Genomic DNA, 27,595 nt, shown 5'->3' on the forward strand with positions numbered 1-27,595 from the left:
TTTTCCAGTCTCTGGAAAGTCACTGGCAGCCTCTTATCTGTCTCTAAGGATTTGCCTGTTCTAGACATTTCATGGAAATGTAATTACACAATATGTGATCTCTGCGTCTGGCTTCTTTCACTTGCCATAATTTCTCCAGATCCATCCGTGTTTCAGCATGTATCAGTCCTTCATCCCTCTCTATGGCCAAAGAAAATTCCATCGGATGGATATACTCCATGTTGTTGATCCGTTCGTTAGCTGACGGACATCGAAGTTACTCCTACCTGTTTCTGTCAACGCCCATGCACGAGTTTTCGTGGGGATGTGTGTTTTCACTGGTCTTGGGTGTATATACCCCTAGGGCTGGAATTTCTGGGTTTAACTTTTGGGGGAACTTCCAGACCATCTTCCAAAGCAGCTGCGTGATTTTAAATTCCCACCCGCGGGGCAACAGGGATCTGACTGCTCCACATTCTCCACACTTTGGGCATCTGTCTTTCTGATTACAGCCGTCACAGCGTGGACTGTGGCATCTTGTTGTGGTTTTGACTTACATCTTCATGATGACTAATGACAACGAGCATCTTTTTATGTGCTTATTGGTCATCTGCACATTTTTGGAGAGATGTCCATTCAGATCATTTGTCCATTTTACATGGGGTTGTCTTTTTTATTGCTGAGGTACAAGAGTCCCTTTTATATTTTGGACACTCTCTTACCAAATACATGACTTGAGGACATTTTCACTCATTCTGTGGGATGTCCTGACGCTTTCCTGAGAATGTCCTTTGCAGCTTGAAAGTTTTTCAGTTTGAAGAAACCCATTTATCTACTCGTTCCGGTTGGTACTTGCGTCCCGAGAAATTACCGCCTAACCCAAGGTGACAAAGAATTGTGCCTGTTTTTATGCTGAGGGTTTCATAGCGTTAGCTTTTAAATTTAGGTTTTCAATTCACTGTGAGTTATGTTTTGTATATGACCTGAGGTAGGATTTCCACTACGTTTTTTCACAAGCAGATGTCCAGTAGAACTAGCCCGTTTGTGGAAAAGATGATGCTCTCCCTGCTCGAGTCTTTTTAGTACCCTTCTTGAAAAGTTATGCTTTATAATTTAAACTTTTAAAATGTTTATTTATTTTCAAGAGTGAGAGAAAGAGAAAGAGAGCATGAGCAGGGGAGGGGCAGAGAGAGAGGGAGACACAGAACCCAAAGCAGGCTCCAGACTCCGAGCTGTCAGCACAGACCCCACGCGGGGCTCGAACTCACAAACCACGAGATCTTGACCTGAGCCAAAGTCAGATGCTCAACTGACTGAGCTACCCAGGCGCCCCTTGAAAGATTACGTTTTAAAGATTTATCAATGTTGACACCAGTAGCTCTAATTTATTCATTTTACTACTGTATAGTATTCAAGGAGATGAATATATTTTCATGGACTCTTTCTCCTGCTGAGAGGGATTTAGGTTGTTTCTTTCACATTTTTTTTCCTCTCACTTTTAATCTCTCCCTCTCCCCTTTGCTCTTTATTATTACAAACAAAGCTGCATCATACATTCTATTAACTGTGTCTCTGCCTTGATAAGAGGGCCACCCTCATAAGTAGAATTTCCGGTGTGGGGGGGCGCCTGGGTGGCTCAGTCTGTTGAGTGTCCGACTTTGGCTCAGGTCGTGATCTCACGGTTCGCGGGTTCGAGCCCCGCGTTGGGCTCTGGGCTGATGGCTCAGAGCCTGGAGCCTGCTTCGGATTCTGTGTCTCCCTCTCCCTCTGCCCCTAACCCATTTGCATTCTGTCTCTGTCTCTCTCAAAAAAATAAACAAACATTAAAAAAAATTTTTTTAAAAAGAAAGAATTTCCAGTGTGGGGTGTCACGAGGAACCTGACACACAAGAAGACGTGAGAGCAGACATTCGGCTTAGCTGCACCTTCTGATGCGCTTGATGAGAGAGAAAAACAAGCAACACAGAATGCACAGGAAATCATAAGATAAAGGATGTTGTCACTAAGCATGGAGACCAGAAGAAAAAGCTACCCAGCTATTACGATTTATGGGTCATTTTTCTCAGATGAGCTTTTCCTTTCTTACCAGAAGGTGGCAGAGAGGACACACTTTCAATTCTTGCTCCATGTTTTAGAAGAAAAAAAAAATTTTTAAGAGCAAGAAGAATAATTCTTGCAACTTAAAACCTCTAACTTTTAAACATCCAGATTTCCGGGTTTCAACAGTTAACTTTTGGGGGCACCTGGGTGGCTCAGTCGGTTGAGTGTCCGACTTCGGCTCAGGTCATAATCTCACGGTTCGTGAGTTCGAGCCCCATGTCGGGCTCTGTGCTGACAGCTCGGAGCCTGGAGCCTGCTTCGGATTCTGTGTCTCCCTCTCTCTCTGCCCCTCCCCTGCTTGTGCTCCATCTCTCCCTCTCAAAATGAAGTAAACATTTAAAAAAAAAAGCCTAACTTTTAAACATCCAGATTTGAGGTTCTAGTATTTCATACAGTTATTAGAAACATCACCTAAGAAAGAGCAGAGACCATGACTTTTGATGTCTATATACATGAATTAAATAAAACATACTAGGATTTAACAAAAGACTATCAATCTGTCTGAAAGGTACGAATAGGTGAGCTCATTATAATTAGCGGAAAATATTTTAAGGGCAACTGAAAAGCAAAAGGAAAATTTATACCTGCCACCGGTTCACGGAAGCAGTCTCAGTTTGCAATAGGAAAATGTAATTTTGTGAAGCAGGGTTCAAGTCTGTAAGTACGCTACTGCCCTCATCTGTAAAATGAGGGGCTAGACGCGACGCAGCCCAAAGTCCCTCCTTCCACTAACATGGTATATTTCCTACCGTGGAGACGAGGGTAGGAAGGTCCCATACAAACTAGTGACGGAACTGCCTGGAAAGCCCAAGTTTTCTGACCCTTCACCAACTCCCCCATCGGTCTTTAAAAAGACGGCTCTCCATAAAAGGCTCAGTTAGTATGGCTTCTGCCCTTAAGAAAACACGGTAAACTCCCTTCAGGTTTATTTGCAATGGCACATAGCTCACAAAGAGGCGGTTTTATTTGGAGAAGGAAAGGACTCCTGAGGAGTCCCTGGGGTCCAGTCCACAGGGGAAGGCTGCCAGGTAAAAAAGACCAAATGGGGCAGCTCCCAGAAGGGGGAAGCAGGGAGCGGGGAGGTGGAGGGGTGCTCCCAGCACGGAGCCTCGCCCTTGCCCCAGAGGGCGCAGCAGGGAGGGGCAGAGGGGCTGCGGGGTCGGGGGCAGGTCAGAGATGGCCCACGTGCCGATGGTGCCTGGCCCAGAGAATAAAACCCCCCTGGAGTAAATGGTCTTCGCAAAAACACTTGCCACTGGACCCAGCCCCTGACTTACGACAGCAAATAATACACCATGACGACTTTTAACGGCTCATCCCCCCGGATGCCTGACTTTAAACTATTATGGAAGTAAGACATTTAGGAATAATGTTAAACGTTGAGGTTTCTCTTAATAGAAGTCAGATCTATTTTGCAGAACCTTCTGCAGGTGTAGGGCTGTAGAAACTCGAGCCGTTTGCGGCTTGGCAACTGCCAAGTTCCGTTCTGCTTTTCTCCTTGCCGAGGCCAGAGAGCGCCGGCCCATTCTGTAACTGGTGGCCGCGCTTTGCCAGAACACTCACATATTTGTGGGTGGAGTCAGTTGGGAGGCTGGAGGGAGTTTTCAAGTCTGTGTAAGGCCAAACACCGCAGGGACTTCCAAGGGGTGAAAAATAATACCTTGGGGGTTAGCAAATTTCCACTGCTTGTGGAGCCAAATATGCAGGTCTGGAAACATGGCAAGGAAGGGGCCATTACAGGGAGGGAGGGAGGTGGACGCGTGTGTCCTAGGCTCCCTTCCCTCCATGCACGGTCACTGTGTTACCCAGGACAGCGCAAGGACTCCCCGGGCCACCCTGCCTATCGGGGCCGCGGCCTAGTAAGACTCATCCCGAGTGGCTGTACCTGACAAGAACCTGGAAAGAACCTGGAAGAAGCTGGAAACGAGGGAAATACGGTCGTCCTGGCAGTGACTCGATGCCCAAGCTTATGCTAAGTCATCTTAAAACAGATCTTAATTGTAAAGGGTTCACAGGTCTCCCTGAGAAACTGACCAAAGTTATTCACACTGACCCCCTCACATGGACACGGGTGTCGTACAGAATGCTCGTCTCAGTTTGGGGATGCATGGGCCCAGGTTAAGACTCAAAAATCTGTGATTTAAAGAGCAAGAATTAAAAGACATCAAGGCAAGGTCAGACCGAAAGTGTTATTTCTATTAAGGAACGAATGAGTCAGTCGGTTAGAAAGAGGGCTCATCTGCCAGCTCAAACAAAGCGCAAGGAGCCACCGAGGCATTAGACCGGTTCACACTCGCGTTAGGACAGTCCACAACAGAGAGCATCGGCCAGGGGACCTTGACATTCCCACCCCCAGGCCTGGCCTTGCCTAGCTGGAGGATACATCTGACAATTTCCAACAAGTCCCCTCACTGACACTACGCTCACCCAGCAGCCCCACGACTAGAAGCTGGCCTCCTGTGTAGGTCCCGTGTTCCGGTCTTGCCAGTGGGAACATGTCAGTGTGCCAGGGAGGCACAGTCCTCCCTGGAAACCGGTTAATGGGCATTCCGTTTTACACACCGGGCTCCTGGTTGGTCTCACCCTTGAGAGATCTCCTGTCGGTGCCCTGGAAAAGCAGACCTCTGAGCCACTCAGGCTGAGGTCGAAGATGCCAAATTGCCAGTTGGCACCTCCCGGCAACACCGGGCTGGCCATGGGCACCCCCCAGCCCCCAACGGAAATGCCCACACTTGCCTTTCACAGGACAGCGGATTGTCACGTTTGCTTGCAGGGGTGCCTCTACGGTGCCTCCAACCACAACGGACAGATGGCTGTGCTCCCGTCTGCTGGTATTTCTCGCAATAGCCAAGATGGCAGGCGCCTCTTAATTCAAAGGGAGCGGGAAACGGTGTTAGGTTCAGGCTCTGCTCTGGGAAAGCGCGTGGCGTTGGGTAAACTGGGTTGAGCTCTTTGAGATCAGGGGCAGAATCCAGCTCTCTCTATATCCCTCATGGTGTCCCATTAGGACTTGCACACACACACACACACACACACACACACACACACACACACACAGCCTGGGGGTGCTTAATGCACAGATGGACAGGCAGAAGGATGGATGGATGGATGGATGGATGGATGGATGGATGGATGGATGGATGAAGGCACTCAAAGAGGTACCCTCAGGTGCACTGCCACAACCATATATATGCTATGAGGCTATTCTGGTTTTATAAGCAAAGTTGAGGATAAATGCCTCTTCAACAAATTGAAAGACAAGGAACTCAGAAGTTCCTAAGAAGCCAGGAAGGCACGGCAGGGCAGGGACACGTCTCCGATGCGCAGGATAAAGCACAGCTGGTCAAACACAACAGCGCTTGCGACCAGGTGACTCCTTCTCTGGAAGGAAAACTTGGGAGAAAAAAACTTGCATAAAACTTGCATGGAAAAATAAGCAAAGACAAGGTCGCCAAGAACCAAGAACCTGCTCAAGGGCTTTTACTTCCCTGAATTTTGAGAAGCATGGACTTTTAACAGATTCATTCCTTAACTCACTCAGGAGATACACTTTGCGCCTGAGCGGAACAAGAGGACAGGGTGCTGGCTGTTGAGATGGAAGAAGGTGCCGGTTGCCCAGGCGCCTCTCAGGAGCCTGCGAGGGTCAGCGAAGACAACAGCCCAGAGGGGGTGTTGACAGAGCGTCCCTCTCCTGGAGAACGACCACCACGAGTGCCTTCTCTACTTCGCCATTAGCGTGTGAGCTGCTGGAGGCGAGGGTGTGTCTGCTTCACCTGTTTTGTCACCTGTGCCTGGTGCCCTCAAGAATGGCATTTTAGTGGACTATTTGGTCACCACGTGTTCAGGAGCCAGGGGACATGCTCTCTCAGGAACCTGGATCGTCCTGGGACGGGCTTAAGGGGAGACTTGTCAGCCACAAGGGGGACTGTCATTCCTCCCAGGAATTCCAGAACCTGGGGACAGACGCTTTCTGGGAAGAAGCTGATGCTCACAGGAGAGAACAACCCAGGAGGGTGGGGCAGAGAATCGAGGTCTGAAGGCCCTGCCTTGGGAATGTAGCCAGCGGAGGAAGTCAGGCCTTCTGCTTCAAGGAGCTTTTAAAATCAAGTGGTCCGACCTTCTCCGTGTGGAGCTATGGTGCACCTGCTACCGCGCTCAATGCCTAGCGGTCTGCATGCTGGATTCTAATGCCTGCTACTGCTCCTCTCCTCCGCTCAGTCCCTGTGAGCCACAGATACCAGAGCCCATAGGGCAGAGGGCTGGAGGACGGGTCTCGTTCCATTTTTAATCCCAGAACAGGAGCTCGCCGCAAGGAAGCCCTGCTTACGACTTACCACCTAAGAGTGTTCCTTTACAATTGAGCACGTTTTCATACTAAAATGACACTGTCTGCCTCCCACGAAGACAAGACACTAATTTATGGTTACGACTTCCCGAAACCGTTTCTAAGGTTTGGGAGCTATGCCTTTGGAGGTCCACGGTCATCTTCAAAGGATAATTGTTCTCTTTCACTGGCTGGTGGCATTTAAAAAAATGACAAGGCCCTACTATCCACACTGCTAATTAAATTCTCATTCATTCCCAGTTCTCGGAAGGTGAGCTCGAAAGGAGCCGTTTTCAAGACTTGGTCCACAAGCCGGCAGCATCGGTATAACTTGGGACCATGTTAAAAATATAAGCTCTTGGACCCCTTCCAAGACCTACGGCATCAGAACCTCCAGGAATGGGGGTGGGGTCCTAGAACTCTGCATTCTGACAAACCACCTGCCCTCAGGTGCTCCTGCTGACCTTTGAGAACTGTTGCTCTATGGTTTTATGTTAAAAACGGAAAGAAAACCCCAAGCTCGGGTTTGAACAACGGGCATTACCTGCATATAACACAGAAGACCTCTCCACATCGGAACCCAGACGATTAGTTACGGAGCATCCATACATCCCTTGTTCTTTCTTTGTCGGGTTCCGTATCTGCATTTTCCCCATTCCATCCAAGATGATCCTGCAGAACAGTTAGGAAGGGGTGCATTCATTTAATGTACCTCACGGCCCCAGGACCCTGGCACGTCGCAGGGAAAGACTATGACATCAGACTTTGGGCTGGCAAGGATCCCGCCCGTGAGACTGGAGGGTGGAAAAGGCTTCCTCATGGGCTTGAGGGAACTCAGCGGCGTGGCAGCCGGATGGTGCTTGGACAGCCCGTCTTCCTGTCTCACTCTGCGTGACTGTGGACTTTGGAGGAAGGACCCAACGCTTGACCCACCACGTTTTCAGAAAGACGAACTAGCAAGCCTCAGTTGGCAGGATGTTAAACCCTCATTTTGGGCCCAAATCCTTCCTTCTGGAACCGCAGGTGTGGATTTTTCGGCTTGGATTTGCACCCCGGAAGGGAGCAGGCTGTTGGTTAACGCTGCTTGGCTCTAATTGCTACCTCACTACCGCCGGAGGAAGAAGTCAGGGGAAGCGGCAATGCTAAGGCCGCGTTATCCTGGACTTTGAGCATGCTGTTAAGAATCAGGTCTACACTGCGTGAGCGCCATATGGTTTCCCAATCACTGGTACCCATAAACACCTGCAGGTAATACCACGAGGACCCAAATGGGTCAGGTGTATCCTGACAGATAAGGGGATTATTCAGGGAATGGAGAATGGTGCCTGTTCTGCTTTATTTTAATTTTTTTCTTAATGACTTGAAGCTGCTTCTAGATCACCTGGATCAGTAGTCCATGAGCTGTTTTTTCCTTGCACCCTCCCACTTTCCAGATCTTAGCAATACGGGCTGTTCTGACCGCTAAATGCTGTGTTTCTTCATGAGCTGAGCTGGGCCACTTCTCCATTTCCTCTCATTTCATGGTGCTTACCCTTTGCTCCAGCCATAATGAACCTCTAACAGTTTCCAGAACATTCCATGATCTTTCATCACCCCGAGCTTTTGCACACATTGTTCACCGTATTCAGGGTACCCTTTCCCCACCCCCTCCTTCTGGCAAACTCCAACTTACCCACTGAATCCTGGATCAAATATAATTTTCCCTGTAAAGCTTTCCCCAATACTCCTAGAGTTATCTTCTCCTCCTCTGGGCTCTTTCTGCTCTGGTTCATATATTTATTTGATGAAATATCTATTTCTTTCCACCAGATTGTGATCTTTTCAAGAGCAGGGACCAAATCTTATTCACAGCTGTGCATCTTCAGAGCTTGACACAGTGACAGTTGTACAGCAAGTTCTCAGAAGCCTCCGATGACCGAATGTATCAACGGTCACGATACAACAGCACAATGGCACACACTGTGCATCCAAATGCCTACACGCTTTCTTTCCTCTCATTGGAGAGCAGCTCTCAAAAATAGAATTCCATTTCTGAGTTCCTTCAACTGAAAAGCGAGATTCCGAAAAATATATCCGAAGGTGAGAGCCTTTGTTACATAAAGGGAATTAAATGCAAATTGAGCAAATTAATTGGGTAAGTTTGAGGAAGAACATGGAAGTAAGAATGGATCTTACTAGTTTATTCTGTTAAAAACTTAAAAACTTTTGGGGCGCCTGGGTGGCTCAGTTGGTTGAGCGTCCGACTTCAGCTCAGGTCATGATCTCACGGTTGGTGAGTTCGAGCCCCGCGTCAGGCTCTGGGCTGACGCCTCCGAGCCTGGAGCCTGCTTCCGATTCTGTGTCTCCCTCTCTCTCTGCCCCTCCCCCATTCATGCTCTGTCTCTCTCTGTCTCAAAAATAAATAAACATTAAAAAAAAAATTAAAAAAAAAAAACTTAAAAACTTTTAATAGCCATATGGAATTGCTTCTGTATCAAACAGCTGATCCTTAAAGTATGCAGAAATACATTGGAGCTGGAAGTACCGTGTCAAAACCTTTCTTCCGATGACCTCCGGGAGTCTCAGGCTCAGAAGCTCATGGTGATTCCATGTGATCAAGTCACACTACTTAAAATCAACTCAACAAACATTTACTTGAACTGGCCACGCTCTACCGCATCCCTGAAGGACATGTGTGGCCATAGGTGAATTGATCCCTTCAACTCTCTCAGCCGCTGCTTCCTTACAAGGTGTAAAATGAACCCTTTTTTTTTTTTGCTGTGTTGACATTTTCACTGCTTGGTAAACACAGTGGTGGATACGATCCTGGCACCAGGGTATGCCATTCGTCCCTGAGCTCTTGACCAACACACACTTAACACAAAAACAAAAATGACAGTTTCCCTTAAGAATGTCTGAATGGAGGGGCGCCTGGGTGGCTCAGTCGGTTCAGTCTCCAATTTTGGGTCAGGTCATGATCTTAACAGTTCATGAATTTGAGCTCCGCATTGGGTTCTGTGCTGTCAGCTCGGAGCCTGCAGCGTGCTTCGGATTCTGTGTCTCCCTCTTTCGCTGCCCCTCACCCGCTCATGCTTTGTCTCTCTCCCTCTCTCAAAAATAAATAAACACTAAAAAAAAAAAAAAAATTAAAAAAAAAAGAATGTCCTGAATGGAAGCAGGGAGACTTACTAATTTTACAAAATTTCACCCCTCAAGTATGTCTATTTTTAACATTCTGTATACAAAACGGGAAGTACACACAAACACTTCTGCATGTTTCAATTCCTAGCTAAACTAGCCACTTTTTTCATGGAACCCCATTTTTACTTAAAGAACGGCCTTCAGACAAACTGATTATTCAGACTTGAGTATGTGGCAGCTATTTTTAACAATTTAACTAAATTGAGCTGGCCAATTCAAAGAAAACAACTGACAGTTTATTTGTTGGCAATGATCAAATCCGAACTTTCAGGTGAAAATTAAAATTTTGGAAAATTGGTATCCTCCACTGTGAACTTGACATTTTCCCAAAACTCAAAGACTTCTCTGATGGGATGAGTAGTGATACTGCAGAAAATGTATACTTTTTACATTGTACAAGGAAATGCGTCAACATCTGAAAGACCTCTATAAACTGGTGAGCCAATATTTTCCGAATGACTAATGTGTGATATTATATAAAATCATGTGTAGGTAAAAGATCCATTAAAAGTGCAAGATAAGGGGTGCCTGGGTGCCTCAGTTGCTTGAGCGTCCAACTTCGGCTCAGGTCATGATCTCACAGTGTGTGAGTTTGAGCCCCATGTCAGGCTCTGTGCTGATGCCTCAGAGCCTGGAGCCTGCTTCGGATTCTGTGTCTCCTTCTCTCTCTGCCCCTCCCCCACCCGCACTTTCACTGTCTCTCAAAAAAATTAATGCAAAAACATTTTTTTAAGTGCAAGATAAGCCATTATTCCATTGTAACACAGTAACAAAATTTCATTAATATGGTTTTAGATTCCTCAGGCAACTGACATTTAAGAAACTACCCCTTGTCCAGTTTTAGTGTAGTGTTAAAGAATAGCCACAATGATCTGAAAAGGCTATAAAAATTTCCTTCTTTTTCCAAATAACATGTCTTTATGAGGCCAAATTTTCTCTATAAACTTTAATTAAAACAGCATATCACAACAGATTTAATGGAGAAGCATTTAGGAGACTCCAGCTGTGTTCTATTAAACCAGACATTAGAGATTTGCAAAGATATAAAACAATGCCATTGTTATCAGTAATTTTTTTTAAAATACTGCTTGTATTTGTATAAAATTGCTATTTATGTGAACACACGATGGACTTCTTACTGTTATTTCTTTTATTTTTTTCCTCTGATTTTTATTTTATTTTTTAATGTTTACTTATTTTTGAGAGAGAGCATGAGTGGGGGCAGGGCAGAGAGAGAGGGGGACAGAGGGTCCGAAGCAGGCTCTGAGCTGACAACACAGAGCCCGATGTGGGGCTCAAACTCATGAACCATGAGATCATGACCTGAGCCAGAGTTGGACGCTCAACCGACTGAACCACCCAGGTGCCCCCTTAAGGTTATTTCTAAATGGATTAATAAACAGACACTTCAAATGTTTCTTTGTTTTAATTTCTAATATGGTAAATATCGATAGCTGTAACTCACATTAACAGAAACTCTCTGGGCTTCTCAGAGAAGTTTTTAAAGTTCTTTAGGTTCAAAAGGGTCCGAAGGCCAAAAGATTTGTGAACTGCTAAGCTAGTCAGTTGATCTGCAAAGTTTATTCCACTTCCAAAACTTCCTTAACGCTCTTGTGTCCAGAGTTCCAGGAGGGAAAAAATGAAGAAGTTAGATTTGCTCTACCTTTTCATTCTAAGAGACAGCCTAATAATTTATTATAAAAACTTGAGTTTCACCTAGATTTTTTCTGATGTTTCACATTTTAGGCTCAACACACTAAAAGACACGATGAAAATAAAGTCTGCATTTTTAAAGTACCTTCTGCGTCTGCAAAACAATTTAACATCTGCTGTTTTGTTTCAACAATCCCCAGAGGCAGCTTGGGCTCTCTGAATGCAAATAAAGGGAAAGCAAAATGTCCCCCGTCCTGTGTACAAACAGCAAGACTTAGAGACAGTGAAGGATACAGAAATGTATCAATATCTGCCGTTCCCTGCTCTTTTACGTGAAATGAAGGAAATGTGATGTGTCTGTGCTGACGTGCGGGGTCATAATACAAAATATATGACTTAATATTGGGTTCTGAACATCTCAGAAACTTTGATCCTTATTTTTTGCAGCGATGGCAACGAATTTTATGACACAGAAAACTACTTCAGATTCTCAATCCTTCTATTAAGGCGATTCTTTGTGTGATACACAGATGCTGGAAGCGGTGACAGTGTTGAGGAGATCAGGTCCCTGGTTCCACCGGCCAAGAGTTAGTCTTGGGATTCTGTTGCTCAGTGACCTCATCAGACAACCGTTAACCCCTGCCCTGCCAACTCTTGTGAACTCCAATGAGGTGCCCTGTCTCCTAGGTAGAGAAAGGCCCTGTTGAGTTCTGCTTTGCAGTGCCTACATAGTGCGGGGTTCCTGCAAGGGTGATTACTTTTTTGAGGCCTTCTATCGATTTTATTTCCTTTTTAGAGTTTATTTATTTTGAGAAAGAGAGAGAGCGCGGGCACACGAGCGGGGGAGGGACGGAGAGAGAGAATCCCAAGCAGACTCCACGCCATGAGCACAGAGCCCAACGCAGGGCTCAAACTCATGAAACCTTGGTATCATTACCTGAGCCAAAATCAAGAGTTGCCACAGTGCCACCAGGCGCCCCATATTGATTTTATTTTTAAACATTCGGTGCTCTGCAAAGAGAGAGTCTATACGTGCTGAACTTCGGTCTGACTCTACCCAGTCTTGTATCACCCCTACGTGACAATGATCGGGATAGTACAGCTTAATTTTTAAAATTCCAGCCTGGGGGCGCCTGGGTGGCGCAGTCGGTTAAGCGTCCGACTTCAGCCAGGTCACGATCTCGAGATCCGTGAGTTCGAGCCCCACGTCAGGCTCTGGGCTGATGGCTCAGAGCCTGGAGCCTGTTTCCGATTCTGTGTCTCCCTCTCTCTCTGCCCCTCCCCCATTCATGCTCTGTCTCTCTCTGTCCCAAAAATAAATAAACGTTGAAAAAAAAATTAAAAAAAAAAATAAATAAAATAAAATAAAATAAAATTCCAGCCTGTATGTGAAAAACACATCCTAACACGTTTTTTTTTTTTAAGTTTCTTTCCTAAAGAATCCTGTTGGACACACATTCTCAGGAGAAGGAATTTGAAAACCTTTTCAAGAAAACTGGGATGCCCATTAAGAAGGTATGACAAACGGAACACTGTATTCTTTTACTTACTTTTCTGAGGGTTTTAACAACGCCCCATCCTTGGTCCATGTATATGTGGCCTGAGTGGGGGTGACGGGCTCACACAGGATGTTGATGACCTCCGTCCTTTTTGTAATGTATACTGTATTTCCAATCCTCGAGTTTACCGTTTTATTAAATGAAACCGAGGTGGGCTGCCTTTGCCTCAGGAGGACAGGTCCCTTTGGCTGGAATGTCAGCTTGCCTGAGTTTCCTGCATTCGAGCCTTGGGGCACACTTCCTGTTGTCCCCCTTAGCTGAGCTGCGGGAGGCACCCCTTCCTGGACGCCCCTCCATGGCGGATGCCCTCGCTGTGCCTTAGCGAGCTCGGCCACCAGCTGATAGATCACCTGGGACGCAAGGTCACCACTGACCTCCTCGGTTTCCATGAGCTGACTCATGTTCCTTATCAGTTCGTCAAACTGGGCGGTCTCCATGCTGTATGCTCCCTGCTTAATGGCTGCTTCAAGCTGCTTATCCTTAAACTCCCAGGAGTGGGGGTTCCCCACAGAAGTGCCACAGTGGCCCAACAGCGCTCTCAGGAAAGGCTGGTTATCAGCTTGGCCGTTGTCCGGATAAGGCTCATTTGTGTGACCCCACAATTGCCTCATTTTCTGCCAGGTGGCGCCCAAGCTATTGGCGTCGTTGTGGTCCGTCCCAGGCTGGTCCCTCACATGCCCTCCGAGGGCCGGGGGCGCCACCAGCCTGTTGTCGGCACCGATGACCTTCAGAACAATGGTTTCTCGGGCAGGACCCGCGATGCACTGGTACATGCCGATGTCGGGCGCCGCGAGGCTGTGGATTTTTAGTGAGCCTGACTTGGTGATGCCGAGCCTCTTGGAGTTCTGCAGACAACGGCCATCCTTCTCCCACTGGATCAGAGATTTCTGGAATCGTCGTACTGGGCATTTAATAATCACAGACGTGTTGGGCAGCAAGTAGGCCCTGCTCCCAACGGTCAGGTTAATGTGCTTCTCCTCCCTCGTCTGAATATAGACTCTCTGGACACCGAGGATCTGGGGCCCCTGCTCACCAGGTTTTGTCTCCACCTCTGGTTTCATTTCTGCAGGGGGGAAAAAAAAGAAAGAAAAGAAAATACGAACAAACATCTCAATAATAAAAGCTTTCTGACAGCAATCTTCCAAGGCTGATACGAGTCAACGGTTGTATTTTCTTTCCTCTTTTAAAACATCTGACAAGTAGAACCCAAATAACAGTATGCACAAACATGGAGGGCTGGAGCAGCAAGGAACACAAGTTTGGATGAAGGGCATGAAAACACGTAAATTATTTTGCAAAGCCCTGGTTTGGGGAGCTGTGACCTTAAATGTTTCCATCGATAAGGGGATGTCTGATATTTTGGGCCATCACCACCCGGGAGGTATGAGCCTTTGGGGAGTTAATATATGGCTTGGCCAGAGACACGTCAGCTATGGGAGAGAAAGGGAGAGTGGAGAAGTGAGACAAAGCATCCGAAAGATCTTAAGGTGACTATGAGGCTGGCCAATGGCTGACGACCCGAGCGGGTCCGTTAAACTAGCAGGGCCCGAAGAAGCACGTGGTCTAAGAAGAAAAGAGAGAATGGGCACTGAGTTTGGATCTTAGCTCTGCCACTCGGACAAGTCATTAGATCTCTCTGATCCTCAATTTTCTTGCCTAGAAAACGTGGGCAGGGGGCCTGGGGGGCTCAGCCAGTTAAGCGTCTGACTTCAGCTCAGGTCATGATCTCGAGGTTCTTGAGTTCGAGCCCTGCGTTGGGCTCTGTGCTGACAGCTCAGAGCCTAGAGCCTGCTTCGAATTTTGTCTCCCTTTCTCTCTCTCTGCCCCTCCCCTGCTCATGCTCTGCCTCTCTCAAAAATAAACGTTAAAAACAATTCAGAAAACGTGACTAGTGCCAGTGCCTTCATCAGAGGCGTGTGAAAGTATGGTTGGGCATTCACACCAGATGCGTGCACAGTAGTGGGCACACAATACACTCTCACATACGACCACTGTGGCCCTGACACCTGACAATGGGAGGTGTGGCCAGAATGCAGCAGGGCAGTGCCAGAGGGGATGAGACATAGGGCTGGCTCTAGCATGTTCCTGGATGTGGCCTCCAGTTAATGGCCGTGAGCCAAAGAGGAGGCACCTTAGGTCTCTCCTTTGGAAGAAGAGCCCACAGAAAGGCCTCAGTGTGCCCGGGATGGCTTGGAAGTGAGGGAGGGGTGATGTGGGGGGAAGTCTGGGGCCTCTTTGATGATGTACTTAGGTCCACAGGCACACAGAGGATTGGGAGCACCAGGGAGTGATAGAAGAGACTGGACTCTGGTCAGAGGTATTGCTGGATTCAGGACACGGGATTGGGGGCCTCATTACCTTGAAGGATCCCGGTTAGGGGTCCTCCTGGCTGAGGCACTGGCAAGGAAACACTAGGAGAAAAGTCAGAGTAGGTCTCCACTTAGATGGCCCTCTCAGGCCTGACCCTGGTTTTCCAGAATAACTCTTGGAGTCCTCCTGGGTGGCTCATGAGCCCCGTGAGGGTCTAGCTGCTGGCTGGGCTGCGGTGGGACCAGTGCGATCAGGAAAACAACAGGGGTGAACCCACCATTTCTGTGGCAGAGGATGTCCTTGGTGAGGGACAGGCATAATGAGCTTGCATGCGAATCCCACAGAGATGGAGTCAGCAGGTGAGGACTTGTCCAGGGCTCTGCCCGTGGATGATCGTCAGCTCAGGTCTAAGTGGAACTGGACGACCTGCCACGCACCCCGCCTTCCCCACCGGATACAATCTCCACAGAGGGTGTCAAGTTCACCCCAGCCACTTGAGGCACAGAGGTGTTCTTTCAGTTGGTAGCACAGAATTTTGAACGTACTGTTGTTCAACCGCGATCAAAACCAGGCAAAAAAAAAAAAATGTATGGATTCACTGGTAGATTTACAGCTCATCCATTATTACAGGCAGAGATGCTGTCCAAAACTCAACAATGTGCACAGCAAGGGTGCCACCAACCAGAAGCGACGGCGGCTGTAGCGCTGGAGTGGGGTCCCGCTGTCACACTACTCTCAGAGTGTCCCCTCCGTCATAGTTAGATTATGGGGAGGTCAGGTGGCTCCTGCCTGCGGAGCCCTCAAACTTTGCAGCCTGCTAGAAACATCCATTATTATTATTTTTTTTAATCTCGATGCCCTGGGACCCATCCCCAGAACTTCTGACCTATGGGGAACAGCCTGGGCCCTATGAATTTTTTTAAGCTCTCCAGGTGCCTGAAAGTGCAGCAAAGTTTGAGAACCACTGCCCCCACACCTACCACCGGGTGAAACCAAGGCAGCAGAGAAAGGTGTTCCTGACCCCACTTCTTTTATTGAAGGACAATGTGATGGGATGTTGCTGGTCAAGAGGGAAGGAGAGATAAGAGGCAGCAGCCATGTTTTCTGCGCGAATCCTGCCAAAGTCTTTACGACATGCGGAGCCTTCTGGAAGAAGACTGTAGGAGGATTTCTCTCTGGCCTCAGCCTCAGGAATCATCACACTTAATTCTGAGGGATTAGTTCGTGTCCTGTCCAGTGAATGCAGAACGGTGTCGTGGACCAGCCTGCTGTTTCAAGATCGCTGTTACGGCGACAAGTATAGAGCAAAATCTGTGCTCCTGCATTAACAGGAGAGTCCAGTTCAAGCCATAATCATGTATTAGCCTCGTCTTCCTTTCTTATTCCTTAGATGCTTCTAGTTTTACTTATCTGGTCATGTTTTATAAATACATAAAAGTGGCCTATTGTTGTCACAAGGCCGGGTATGTATATGTGTGCATGTCTGCATATATATCTGTATATCTACCTATACAGAGCTCTTACAATTAAAGGCCTATTTGAACACCCTGCCTGGTCCCTGGTCCCTTGGAGGTGGACAGTGGAAAAGATGGATGTGCACATGGATGGCTTCAAAGTCACAACACAAACTGGGTCAAAGTCAGGGTTTTTGTCTTGTTTCATTTTTTTAAGTAGGCTCCACGCCCAGCAAGGAGGCCAATGTGGGGCTTGAGCCCCCAACCCTGAGATTAAGGCCTGAGCTAGATCAAGAGTTGGACATTCAACCGACTGAGCCACCCAGGCACCCCTAGAGTCAGGTTTTTAAATTCAGGCACCAGAGGGTGTGAGGAGACTGACTATTTGGGGGGTAGCTGTGCTGCTAAGGATGAGGTCATAGCTTGGACGTTCCTGCGCTTCCTGGGAAGCAGAAGGCCACGTGGAAAGGAAGCACGTCCGTGTAGCTGAATGGTGGTCTGAGGGGATGATCTGAGGCTGGTATAAACCCACACAGTACCCCGATGCTCTAGAAGCAAGCATGGGTGGGGGTTCTAAGCACCTTCAGGTCCACTGGTGGCCAGATGTCCCTCAGCTGAGCCCGAGGCTTAAACTAGATGGGGCCCTGACTCCTTCTAAGACAGCCTGGGGAGCCTGCAGGTGGCAGGCGGCATTCGGCCTTGGTGAGGAACCCGCCCAAGTGGCGGGTGAGCCACGTGAGGGCCAACTGCTCCCTCTGGCTGCCTGCCCATCTGCTGGACGGTAGGTGGTGTGGCCCCAGCCGGTCCCATCCTCACCCTGCTGTGGCAAGGGCTCACGCTGGGTACAGAGCATATTAGGAGCAGGTGTGCCTGGGGAGCGACCCAGGGCTCTTCCTGGTACCTCAAGTTTAAAAAAAATTTTTTTTTAACGTTTATTTATTTTTGAGAGACAGAGACAGACAGAACATGAGCAGGGGAGGGGCAGAGAGAAAGGGAGACACAGAATCCCACGCAGGCTCCAGACCCCAAGCTGTCAGCACAGAGACCAACACGGGGCTCAAACCCACAGACTGCGAGTTCATGACTTGAGCCAAGGTCGGACGCTTCACCGACTAAGCCGCCCTCCAGTTTAAAACATTAGAATCTAAACTCATTATGTCTGCCTCCCATCCCATCCCAGTATCCTCCTCTTCCTGTGCTCCCTGAGTGAATGGCATCACTTTCCCTCAGTTACCCCAAGTCAGAAACCAGAAAGTCAGTGTGAGGCCTCCCTGCCCAGCGGCGTGCTGGCCCTACCTCTCACGGGCTCTCAGGTCAGCGAGCTTGTTGCTACCTGTCCCCAACTCTGCATTCAACCATATCACATCAGCAGCCAGAAGCCAACCATGATGGCAGTCCTCGCTGGGCAGAAATCAGCAAAGGTAACAAAGGGTTGCTACCCTCCCTCCTCACCACCCTCTGCCCCAGAGCTGGCCATTAAATGCGTACAAGCACTCCCCTGCCCTTGGGCCGTGGCCCCCAGCCCCAGGTACTAAGGCGGGATGTCTGCGGCATCGTGGGGCTCCACCCTGGCACTCTCTCACCTAGAAACTGCCAGAGTCCCACCCCCAGACTCCCAGCCTGCACCCTCGTATTTATCCAATGTATCCACATAGCTGTTGGAGTAAATGAACCAAAATAAAACCTGACCGCCTCATCTCCTTCTTGGATAAAATCTAAACTTCTTAGCATAGAGTCCCAACACCCTCTACAGCTACGTTCTCAAGCTCTTTTGTCATAGCCTTGAACCTATGTTCTAATCTCACGGTATTTCTTACGATTTCCCTGGACATACAAGTCTATTTGACACCCCCTACCTTTGTCCACACTGCTCTCTTCTCCCACATTCTCCTGTGTCCTCCCCAGTGTGGGTCTGGAGAATGGACGCCCATCTTTCAGAACCCTGCCCAAGGGAGCCTCCTCCGTGAAACCTTTCCTGACCTCCCCCACCCCCCCGGTTGGCATTGGCCTTCCGCATTCTATCACGGCACCCATGGCACTTTCCTGGTCTCATTTCTCTACGCAGATTTCTCTCCCACTGGACCATGAGCTCTTAATCACAAGAGAATGTGTCTTCCGCTTTGTATCATAACATCTGAGACACAGCAGCACTTGGTGAATGGCTGCATAAAGAAGGAAATGCTGTCATCGTGTGTTCTATGCTAGAGTCCAAGGTGTGTGTGGGAGTCGGGAGAGCTAACAAGGCAGAGCCTTGGGAGAGGGAGAGAGGGTCTCAGGGAGAGACCCTGAGCTGCAGAGAAATGAGTGTGTTCGAGACAGCCCTGGGAAGGGATGGGGTGTATACGCTGTCAGCCTGGCTGTCTCCCCCTACCCCAACCATCCTGATCTCAGTACTTTGACAACAAATACGAATCTGTTTCACCAAATCTCAGGAACCCTAGAAACCTGGAGCCATAATTAAAAAAAAAAAAAAAAGTCTAAAATCAGGGCGCCTGGGTGGCTCGGTCGGCTCCGGCATCCGACTTCTGCTCAGGTCGTGATCTTGCGGTTCGTGGGTTCGAGCCCCGCGTCGGGCTCTGCACTGACAGCCGGAGTCTGCTTCGGTTCCCGTCTCGCTCTCTTTCTGCCCCTCCCCAGCTCGTGCTTTCTCTCTGTCTCAAAAATAAAGAATGTCGAAATAAAATTTAAAAAGTCTAAAATCAAATACTACATTTCCGTTATGTTTCTCCCCCCTTCAGATCCCTAAATAGAAGACAAGACTTCCAACGGCAATATGAAGAGAATCCCAGTCCGAGATATTTGAAAAGCGTCTCTACGGGTGGAAGTCATGATAAGCACTTTGGGGGGGCCTCGATGGAGAAGTCCAGGGCTACTGTGTACCTGCCCCACTCAAGCACCCTGCACCCTCCTGGGACAGAAGACACAAGTTGCTCTTTTACAACGTGTCCTGTCTTCAAAGCTGTGACAGGAATTAAAGGGATGCATTAAAAATAACTAATATTTTGAGCCTTCAGTCAGCGTCTGGCATTGCTTCTAAGCACTTTATAGGTATTACGTCTCAGAGCAATCGTACAAGGTAGATGCAATTACTATTCCCATTTTGCAGATGAGAACATGGAGCCTGGCAGAGATTAGGTTAACTTGCCTGATGTCACAGGGCGAGGCAACGGCTGGGATTGTAACTCGGGGGGTTGTATTACCTTCCAGAGAAGGTTCCACTGAGAAAGATCGTGGGGGAAGGCAGGGTTTGCGTTGGTCTTTCAGGAATAAGAAGAATGTCAGTTGCTAGATATGGCAGGAGAAAGAATTCGAGAAACGATCAAAGTCTGGAGTGGGGGGAGGCAGGGAACGTAGGGGGGACCCAGGCAGGGCTATAACCAGACCGTGTGGTGCTCAAGACATCTCTCCCACCCGCCCTCCACCCAACTGCCCATGAATATGGTCAAAATGAAGATCAACAAAACTCATTCATCCAAAGAGGATGGGTTGGGATGCCTGGGGGGCTCAGGTGGTTGAGCATTGGATTCTTGATCATGACTCAGGTCGCGATCACGCTTCGTGGCCTCAATCCCGCATCAGGCTCTGCTCCGACAGCACAGATCCTGCTTGGGTTTCTCTCTCTCCCTTTCTCTCTGCCCCTCCCCAGCTGACGCTGTCTGTCTGTCTCTCTCACTGTCTCAAAACTAATAGTTAATGGGGTGCCTGGGTGGCTCAGTCAGTCGAGCAACCGACTTCGGCTCAGGTCATGATCTCACAGTTCGTGAGTTCGAGCCCCGAGGCGGGTTCTGTGCTGACAGCTCGGAGCCTGGAGTCTGCTAAGGATTCTGTGTCTCCCTCTCTCTCTGCCCCTCCCCTGCTCACGCTCTGTGTCTCTCTGTCTCTCAATAATAAATAAATGTTAAAAAATTAAAAAAAAATAATAGTTAAAAAAAATAAACAAAGAGGATGGGTTTTACTTAAACTGGAGGCACCAGTTAGGATGCTTAGTGAGAGGTGGGGGCTTGAAAGGGAATAAAGATCACAGCACAGGTGGACTCGGTCTTTCTCGTCTTCAGGCCCCTTCCAATCATGCAGGGGTCGGGCCCACAAAGAAGACCACACATTTCCAATCTTGGGGGGCAGATGGGGCAGAAATGAGGTGAAGGGGGGCGGAAAGTCAGAGGACATTATGGCAGATAGGCCTTGCTATTCCCAGTGGAATAAAAGACGAGTCCATCAACAGAGAAGTGGGAAATTAGGAGTTGCAGTAGTTAACAGAGAAATGGGAAACGCAGTAGTTAACAATAGCTTCTATGGTGAATGTCTAAGGAATTCTTAGGAAACACGGGGGAAAAGAAAAACACTCGATGCCCAGGTAAATCAGCATGAGCATGAAGAACGTGATGCTATTTCCTTCAGCAAATCCTAGTAGCTCACTGGGGAACCCAAAGCCAAACAAGTATCACCTGAAAAGTAAAGCCGGGGTTGAAGTGAGTAGGTGATCGAGGCGGGGGGTGCAGAGCGAGCAAGAATACTGTAGTGAGGCTTTAACCGCTGCACGTGATACCCTGGAAGCTACGTCAAGGGCAGAGTTGGCGCTGAGCGCAGGGTGGCGGGCGGGCGGGGGGAAGCAGGGAAGACGCCAGACCGCAGGGGTCCGGAGGACCCGTGAGCCCCTGAGCGCACCTCCTGGCTCCGGGAAGAAGAGGATGCCCCATCACGGTGCAAAGGGAGAAGCCAGATTTCAGCAAGCAAAGGCCACTGAGCAAAGGTGATGGCGGGAGCCAGGCCACGGAAGAAGCCGAGGCCCCGCTAGGGTGAGGCTGGGAGCGGGCGTTCCCCTCCCTTCTCTGCTTTCCATGCCCCATGCGTTTGGCAAGCCAGGGAATGGGGTGGGGAAAGAGAAGTATCACCGTCCTTTTGCTTGCTTTTTTCGCCCTCTCTAAAACTTGTAATTTTACCCTGCTCTGCGCTGCACGCTGTGACAGTTTCTAAGTTCACCTGCACCACGTGGCGCGCCACATGCTGCGATGATCTTCAAGGAAGTGCCTGGACGCCTTGACGTTCACTCTCCTCGAAGGCAGCTTGTGGTCTAAGCGCACCGCCATATGCAACTGTCCACAATTACTAAAAACCAAGTCGATAAGCACTTTGAAGGACGACCCTGTGCCCTAGGCCACAGGCATTCTTAAATTCCAGGACACGATGGAACGTGGAGTCTCAAGAGTTTGAAAATCTGTTCTCAAGGAATTCCCAAGGGAAAAAGTTAACGTTGTCTATCAATCAGCATAAAGAGGCAGCTAAGACTGTGGACTCAGGAATCACACAGACCTGTGGTCAAACAGGCCAAGGCGTCCAACCGGCAGCTACGGGTCTTCGGTCAAGCCTCATACGTTCTCTAAGTCTTGGGTTCCTCATCTCTAAATGGGAATACTATGTGTCTCACAAATTGCTGGGGGCTGAATGGCTTAGTGCATGCAAGGAGTTCCAACCAATAAATGCTCAATTAACAGCCAAAAAGAGCCTCCACTTCTTTTTTTTAAGTTGTAACTGTTTTTTTTAAACTTTGCTTTATGAGTTTCTCCCAGAAAGTTGTGGGTAAATTTGGATTTTATATCTAAGGATTTTTTTTTCCCTTAAGCAGCATGAACATAATAGTTAATTTCTGATTTTTTTTTTTCTTACCATAAGCTCAGGAGGGTACCTGAGGCAATTAATATTACTTTACAGGTGAGTCATTGATCACAGTGAAAAACAAAGCAAGAAACAGACCCAGAAGCTGCACAGTCCTGGTATGGCTTTCCCCCCAGCTCCGAACTCCACCTCTCCTGGGGTGGTTATTTTCATTTGCTGTAGGGCCAGCCCCCAACTCACTTGTTACCACCCATCGTCCTACCTGGAACCCACAGAGGCATGTGTAAACATTCTCTCATCTACACTGAAAATACAGAGGAATGTGACATATGCATATTAGCTTTTGGATATAATGAAGCTACCCTATTAAGTCCTGAAGCTGAGCTTATCATTTAGAATTGAAGCAGTGTTTTCCTTGCTGGTTTCAGATTACAGTAAAACCTTGGTTTGCGAGCATAATTCATTCCAGAAACATGCCTGTCGTCAAAAGCACTTGTATAATCAAAGCGAAACTCAAGAGCCATTGGCTCAGGTATAAATCACGTGACATTCGGCATCACGTCCTACTCGTACTGTAAGACATCGCTCGTTTCTCAAGTTAACATTTATTCGAAATGTTTGCTCGTCTTGCGGAACCCTCGGAGAACAAGTTACTCACCGCGGTCCAAGGTTTTACTGTCTACACAAGAAGAGATGCTTGAATACCTAAACCTACTTAGCTGTTCCACTCTCACTAGAATGGATCCGAACGCATCCTTGGCGAAGGAAACCGGAGACTGGTTTGGCGTCACTTCTACAAGGAATACTCATGAATTAATCATAAGTGGAAGAAACCGTGCTCAAGCGAAGGAAGAAGGAAGTATAAACCCAAGCGAGGCCACAGAACAGAGGCCGTCTGTCAAGGTGGGTGGACATATTAAGGCCGGCTTGCCTTACAACTGTATCTCCTACTCAACACTGCACCGGCTGCTGCTCACAGCAATTCTGAGTTCTGCTCGGTCTGCTTTCCCCACAGATCAGAAATGTGCTGCTTTACGGGAAAGGAAGCCATCGGGACGAGAGGAACAGCACGGGCACACCCAGCGGAGCGTGGCCATTCCATACTTACTACTGCAGGCGGGCATCTGGCAAGATCTTACGAGAGGGGGCCCTGGGAGATCTCTGCACATCACCTCGCTGAGGGGGACGCGCCGGCCCTTGGCGGTCAGCCTCTGACACACCTGCTTTCTTCGCTGGGTTCCAACGCCACAGCTGACGGAACACTGCAAGGAGAAGCGTGCACCGGTCACACGGAGTGTCAGCCGACGACGCAGCCAACAGCCACGTCTCCACCGGGACAACAAGAGGGGCTGCACGTGCGGCTGCCGGTTCCTGGGCGCGAACGCCTCCTCTTTTTTATTTCTCTGTTATTTCACTCAGGTATACGTGGCACACAACGTTACATGGGCTCCAGGGGTACAACACAGCGATTGGACGAGTCGATCCGGTACTCCGTGCTCACCACGGCAAGCGCTGTCCCCTGCCGTCACCACACAATGTTCTCATGGTATCACTGACTGCATTCCCTCCGCCATATTTTCATCCCCACTATTTTTTTTTTGACTTATCTTTTATAATATGGGAAGTTTCCTCCTCTTCTTCCTTCCTTCCTTTCTCCTGAGACGGCAATTAATTTCCAGGAATCTCCCGTCATGAGGATTTTCTGGCATTGTGATTGATATCTGACTTATTTTTTAGCTATTTAGTTATAAAGTAAGATAATTGTGCTTTAAAAAAAAAGATACATACCCACAACCAAGACTTCAAGAAATAAACACAAAAGGAAAGTTTGGTTTTTTTTTTTAAAACAAAACCCGCTCCGGGGCGCCTGGGTGGCGCAGTCGGTTAAGCGTCCGACTTCGGCTCAGGTCGTGATCTCGCGGTCCGTGAGTTCGAGCCCCGCGTCGGGCTCTGGGCTGATGGCTCAGAGCCTGGAGCCTGTTTCCGATTCTGTGTCTCCCTCTCTCTCTGCCCCTCCCCCGTTCATGCTCTGTCTCTCTCTGTCCCAAAAATAAATAAACATTGAAAAAAAAAATTAAAAAAAAAAAAACCCGCTCCAACTGCTTCACATAAAGTCACATTAATATTTGGTCATCCATGTGTGTATAGCATTGATATTTGATAATCACTGTGTGTACATGCAATTTTAATTGAAAAATGTAATGCAGTTTCATTAGGTGTATTAGAAAAAAAGGGAACTAAAGTAGAATTAAAAGAGATGTTGAGGGACGCCTGGGTGGCTCAGTCAGGTAAGCATCTGACTCTTGATTTCAGCTCAGGTCATGATTTCATGGTTCATGGGGTCGAGCCCCCAGTCAGATTCTGTGCTGACAGTGTGGAGCCTGCTTGGGATTCTCTCTCTTCCACTCTCTCTGCCCCTCCCCCTCTTGCACACTCTCTCCAAATAAGTAAACCTAAAAACATTTTTTTTATAAAATTAATTTCTTAAAAAAAAAAGGTGAATGTCTGACCTTTTCTTTTTTTTCACCCTGGCAATGAATTCCCAAAAAGAACCCTCTAATGTTAAGAAAATTAAAAAAACAAAAATTGTAGAAACCAACAAGATATTTAGATGATTGTTTTTAATGACATGTTTGGACTTAGGAGAGTATCTACTGGCTAGGAAAGATGAGGAAATAAACCCGTTCATTCCTGCCACCTCTTCCTTCCAAACCTCCAGGTAGCATTCATGATGCTGTCCAGGTAACGTCAGGGTTTCTGATACGTACATTCTGTTCTGAGATGTCATTGCTGACTGTTCTTTTTCTTTTTTTTTTTTGATGTTTATTTTTGAGAGAGAGCACGTGTGATACAGGGAGGGGCAGAGAGGGAGAGAGAACCCCAAGCAGGCTCCCCACTGTCAGTGCAGAGCCTGACGTGGGACTCAAACCCATGAACCATGAGATCATGACCTGAGCCAAAATCAAGAGTCCGACGCTTCACCAACTGAGCCACCCAGGTGCCCCATTCTCTTTCATTTTCTGTTCCATTTGTTCTGTTCTTTTCAGAAATTCCAATGGGCTTGGGTGTGATCTCCTCTCTGTCTCCCACATCCCTCACTGCCTCTGAAAACCAACTTCACATCTGTACTCTTTCTCCTATCCCTGTACGCGAGTCCTTCCAGCCTGCACACGGTATCTCGGTTTTCACTTTAATTTTGTTGTTGCTTGTAAGGTAACCTTGTATTTCTGCTCTCCTTAATTTTTCTTTTCTGTTGTTTTCCCCCCATGAATGTTCCAGTTATCTTTCCTCCTCCTTTTGTTGACTTACCATCTCCTTTTGAGCTCAAACCTAATTTTAAAGCCACCTTCCACCCCGGACGCCATGACTGTAATTTTCTTGGGAACACAGACTCTACTTGTTGGAACTCTACTTGTTGGAACATCCCAAAGATGTTACCACCGTTCATGTGACCGCTGCTTTCTGTTCCCTTCCCGGAGACCTGATTTCCTCCTTCGCCTTCAATTCCTCCCCCCACCCCCCATCCCCCGATGGGGATGCCTAGGTTTTAGACTGGAGTCATGAGTGCAGCTGTTTGGGAACAACACGGGCAAGGGATGAGCAGTTTACCTCACTTGTGTATGACGCTCTGGCACCACAATTTCATTTCTGCTGCCCGCGTGCCTGTTCAGCTCTTGGCGTTCGAGTGGCTGGCGGGACTCCGAGAACCGTCTCTTCGATGACCGGCTCCCTGTGTGATAACACGGCCACCACACGCCACCTCATCTCTGGCCGCCATCCTGGGTTGGGAGGCCTGCAATGCCGCGTGTCCTTCGGCGCCACCTGGCCCATGGTTCCGCAGGGACACAAGGGCAGCTCCGGGTCTAGCCCTCGTCTGTTCTCTGTAGTCAAAGGACTGTTGAATGGGCCTTGGATGGCTGTCCCGTGTCCTCCCGGGGGGATCTACACTGCACTCGGCACCTGAGGGATTTCTGCCAGGCTCCCTTCTCGTTTGGGGCCAGATGTTACAGTCTTTGGCAGGTGCGTTCCATGATTTACAGTTTGGGATTGCGGCCACTTCATTGTTCACTGAAGACGGAGTGTTCCCTCTCTTCCATTCTCTTTGTGGGTTTTATGTTGAGTTTCAAAGGAGGGGAATGCAATTTTCTTTTAAAATCCTTGATGGGGCGCCTGGGTGGCTTGGTCGATTAAGCGTCCGACTTCGGCTCAGGTCATGATCTCGCGGTCCGTGAGTTCGAGCCCCGTGTCGGGCTCTGTGCTGACCGCTCAGAGCCTGGAGCCTGTTTCGGATTCTGTGTCTCCCTCTCTCTCTGCCCCTCCCCTGTTCATGCTCTGTCTCTCTCTGTCTCAAAAATAAATCAACATTAAAAAAAATTAAAATCCTTGAGTGTCCTCTTTAACAGAAAGCCCTAAACTATTAATATTTTCAGTACAGAGAAAAGCTTTTCGTATGCTTTTGAATAAATAACTTAACACTGCCATTTGCCACGTTATGATTTTTTTTTTTTTTTTTTAACCAAGTCACATCATCATCTAGGAGTCTCCCATATAATAACAAATTAATGTCAACTTTTAAATTTTGGTTCATGTAACAGTGAGTAACATCACTGCCAGTCTCCACTCATAAGCCATTTCTAATGATAAATACAGGATTATTTCCCCCTCCCCATCATGAATGGGAGCATCCTTTGCAAACCCCTCTTCGGGATGGAGGTCTGATGTGACCTCGTGTCTGCTAAGTTCAAAGTTAGGGTGCCATTAGAGAATGTTCCCAACCCAGAGAGAGAGAAAGTGACAGAATCAGTGCAATAAATTACAGTTCACAGAGCAGCAACCATATGCCAAAGCTTCTACTATTCATGCCACAGAAATCTGGTAGATTCCTTTGGAAGAGCTCATGGGAACAACACACCCTGAGTTCTTACAACTTTGTAAGTACCTGTGACCTTTACACTTGGAGGTCACCTTGGGAGGCTAGAGAATCCTCGCCTCACATTTCCCTTCTCTTCGTTTGTTAAACATGTTGTTCCAATGTTTTCCCCTGTGAAGTGGCATTGGTGAGAAGTCTGATGTTAACCCGACTTTCTTTCCCTAGGAAGTGACTTGGCCTTTTCACCTGGATATACAAATAACATTTTTCTTCATCTTTAAACTCCGGCACTTTTAGCAGAAGATGTCTTGACGTTGGTGGTACTAGGTCACTTCTCCTAGGGGCGTGGTGTGCCCTTTCAATACCGCCATTTGTGTTACATGGTGATTTTCTTTATAGTTTCGTTCTGTTGTTTTGGTTTTATTTTCTTGGAACTCTAGCAATACTTACACGTTGGATTTTTCCCCTCCCTTCTATCTAATATTTTTTGCTTGGATTCTTCCTATTTCTCTTTGATTATTTCCAATTCCCTCCTTTCTACCACTTCTCTTAC

General features: G+C 47.9%; 1 protein-coding gene across 6 annotated transcripts in view; it reads right to left on the reverse strand.

Moving 5' to 3' along the window:
* ADAMTSL3 (ADAMTS like 3) overlaps window positions 1–27,595 on the reverse strand; it is a 350,744-nt gene that overhangs the window by 50,517 nt on the left and 272,632 nt on the right. For all 6 annotated transcript variants that reach the window (XM_053223471.1, XM_053223476.1, XM_027068223.2 and 3 more), the window contains 4 exons: window positions 23,281–23,434; window positions 12,787–13,858; window positions 6,948–7,075; window positions 4,816–4,944 (listed from right to left, as the gene is read on the reverse strand). In XM_053223471.1, the coding sequence (XP_053079446.1) occupies window positions 4,816–4,944; window positions 6,948–7,075; window positions 12,787–13,858; window positions 23,281–23,434 (1,483 nt within the window). The remainder of the gene's footprint in view (window positions 1–4,815; window positions 4,945–6,947; window positions 7,076–12,786; window positions 13,859–23,280; window positions 23,435–27,595) is intronic.

The sequence above is a fragment of the Acinonyx jubatus genome, chromosome B3 (genome assembly GCF_027475565.1).
Source record: "Acinonyx jubatus isolate Ajub_Pintada_27869175 chromosome B3, VMU_Ajub_asm_v1.0, whole genome shotgun sequence".
Taxonomy (NCBI): Eukaryota; Metazoa; Chordata; class Mammalia; order Carnivora; family Felidae; genus Acinonyx; species Acinonyx jubatus.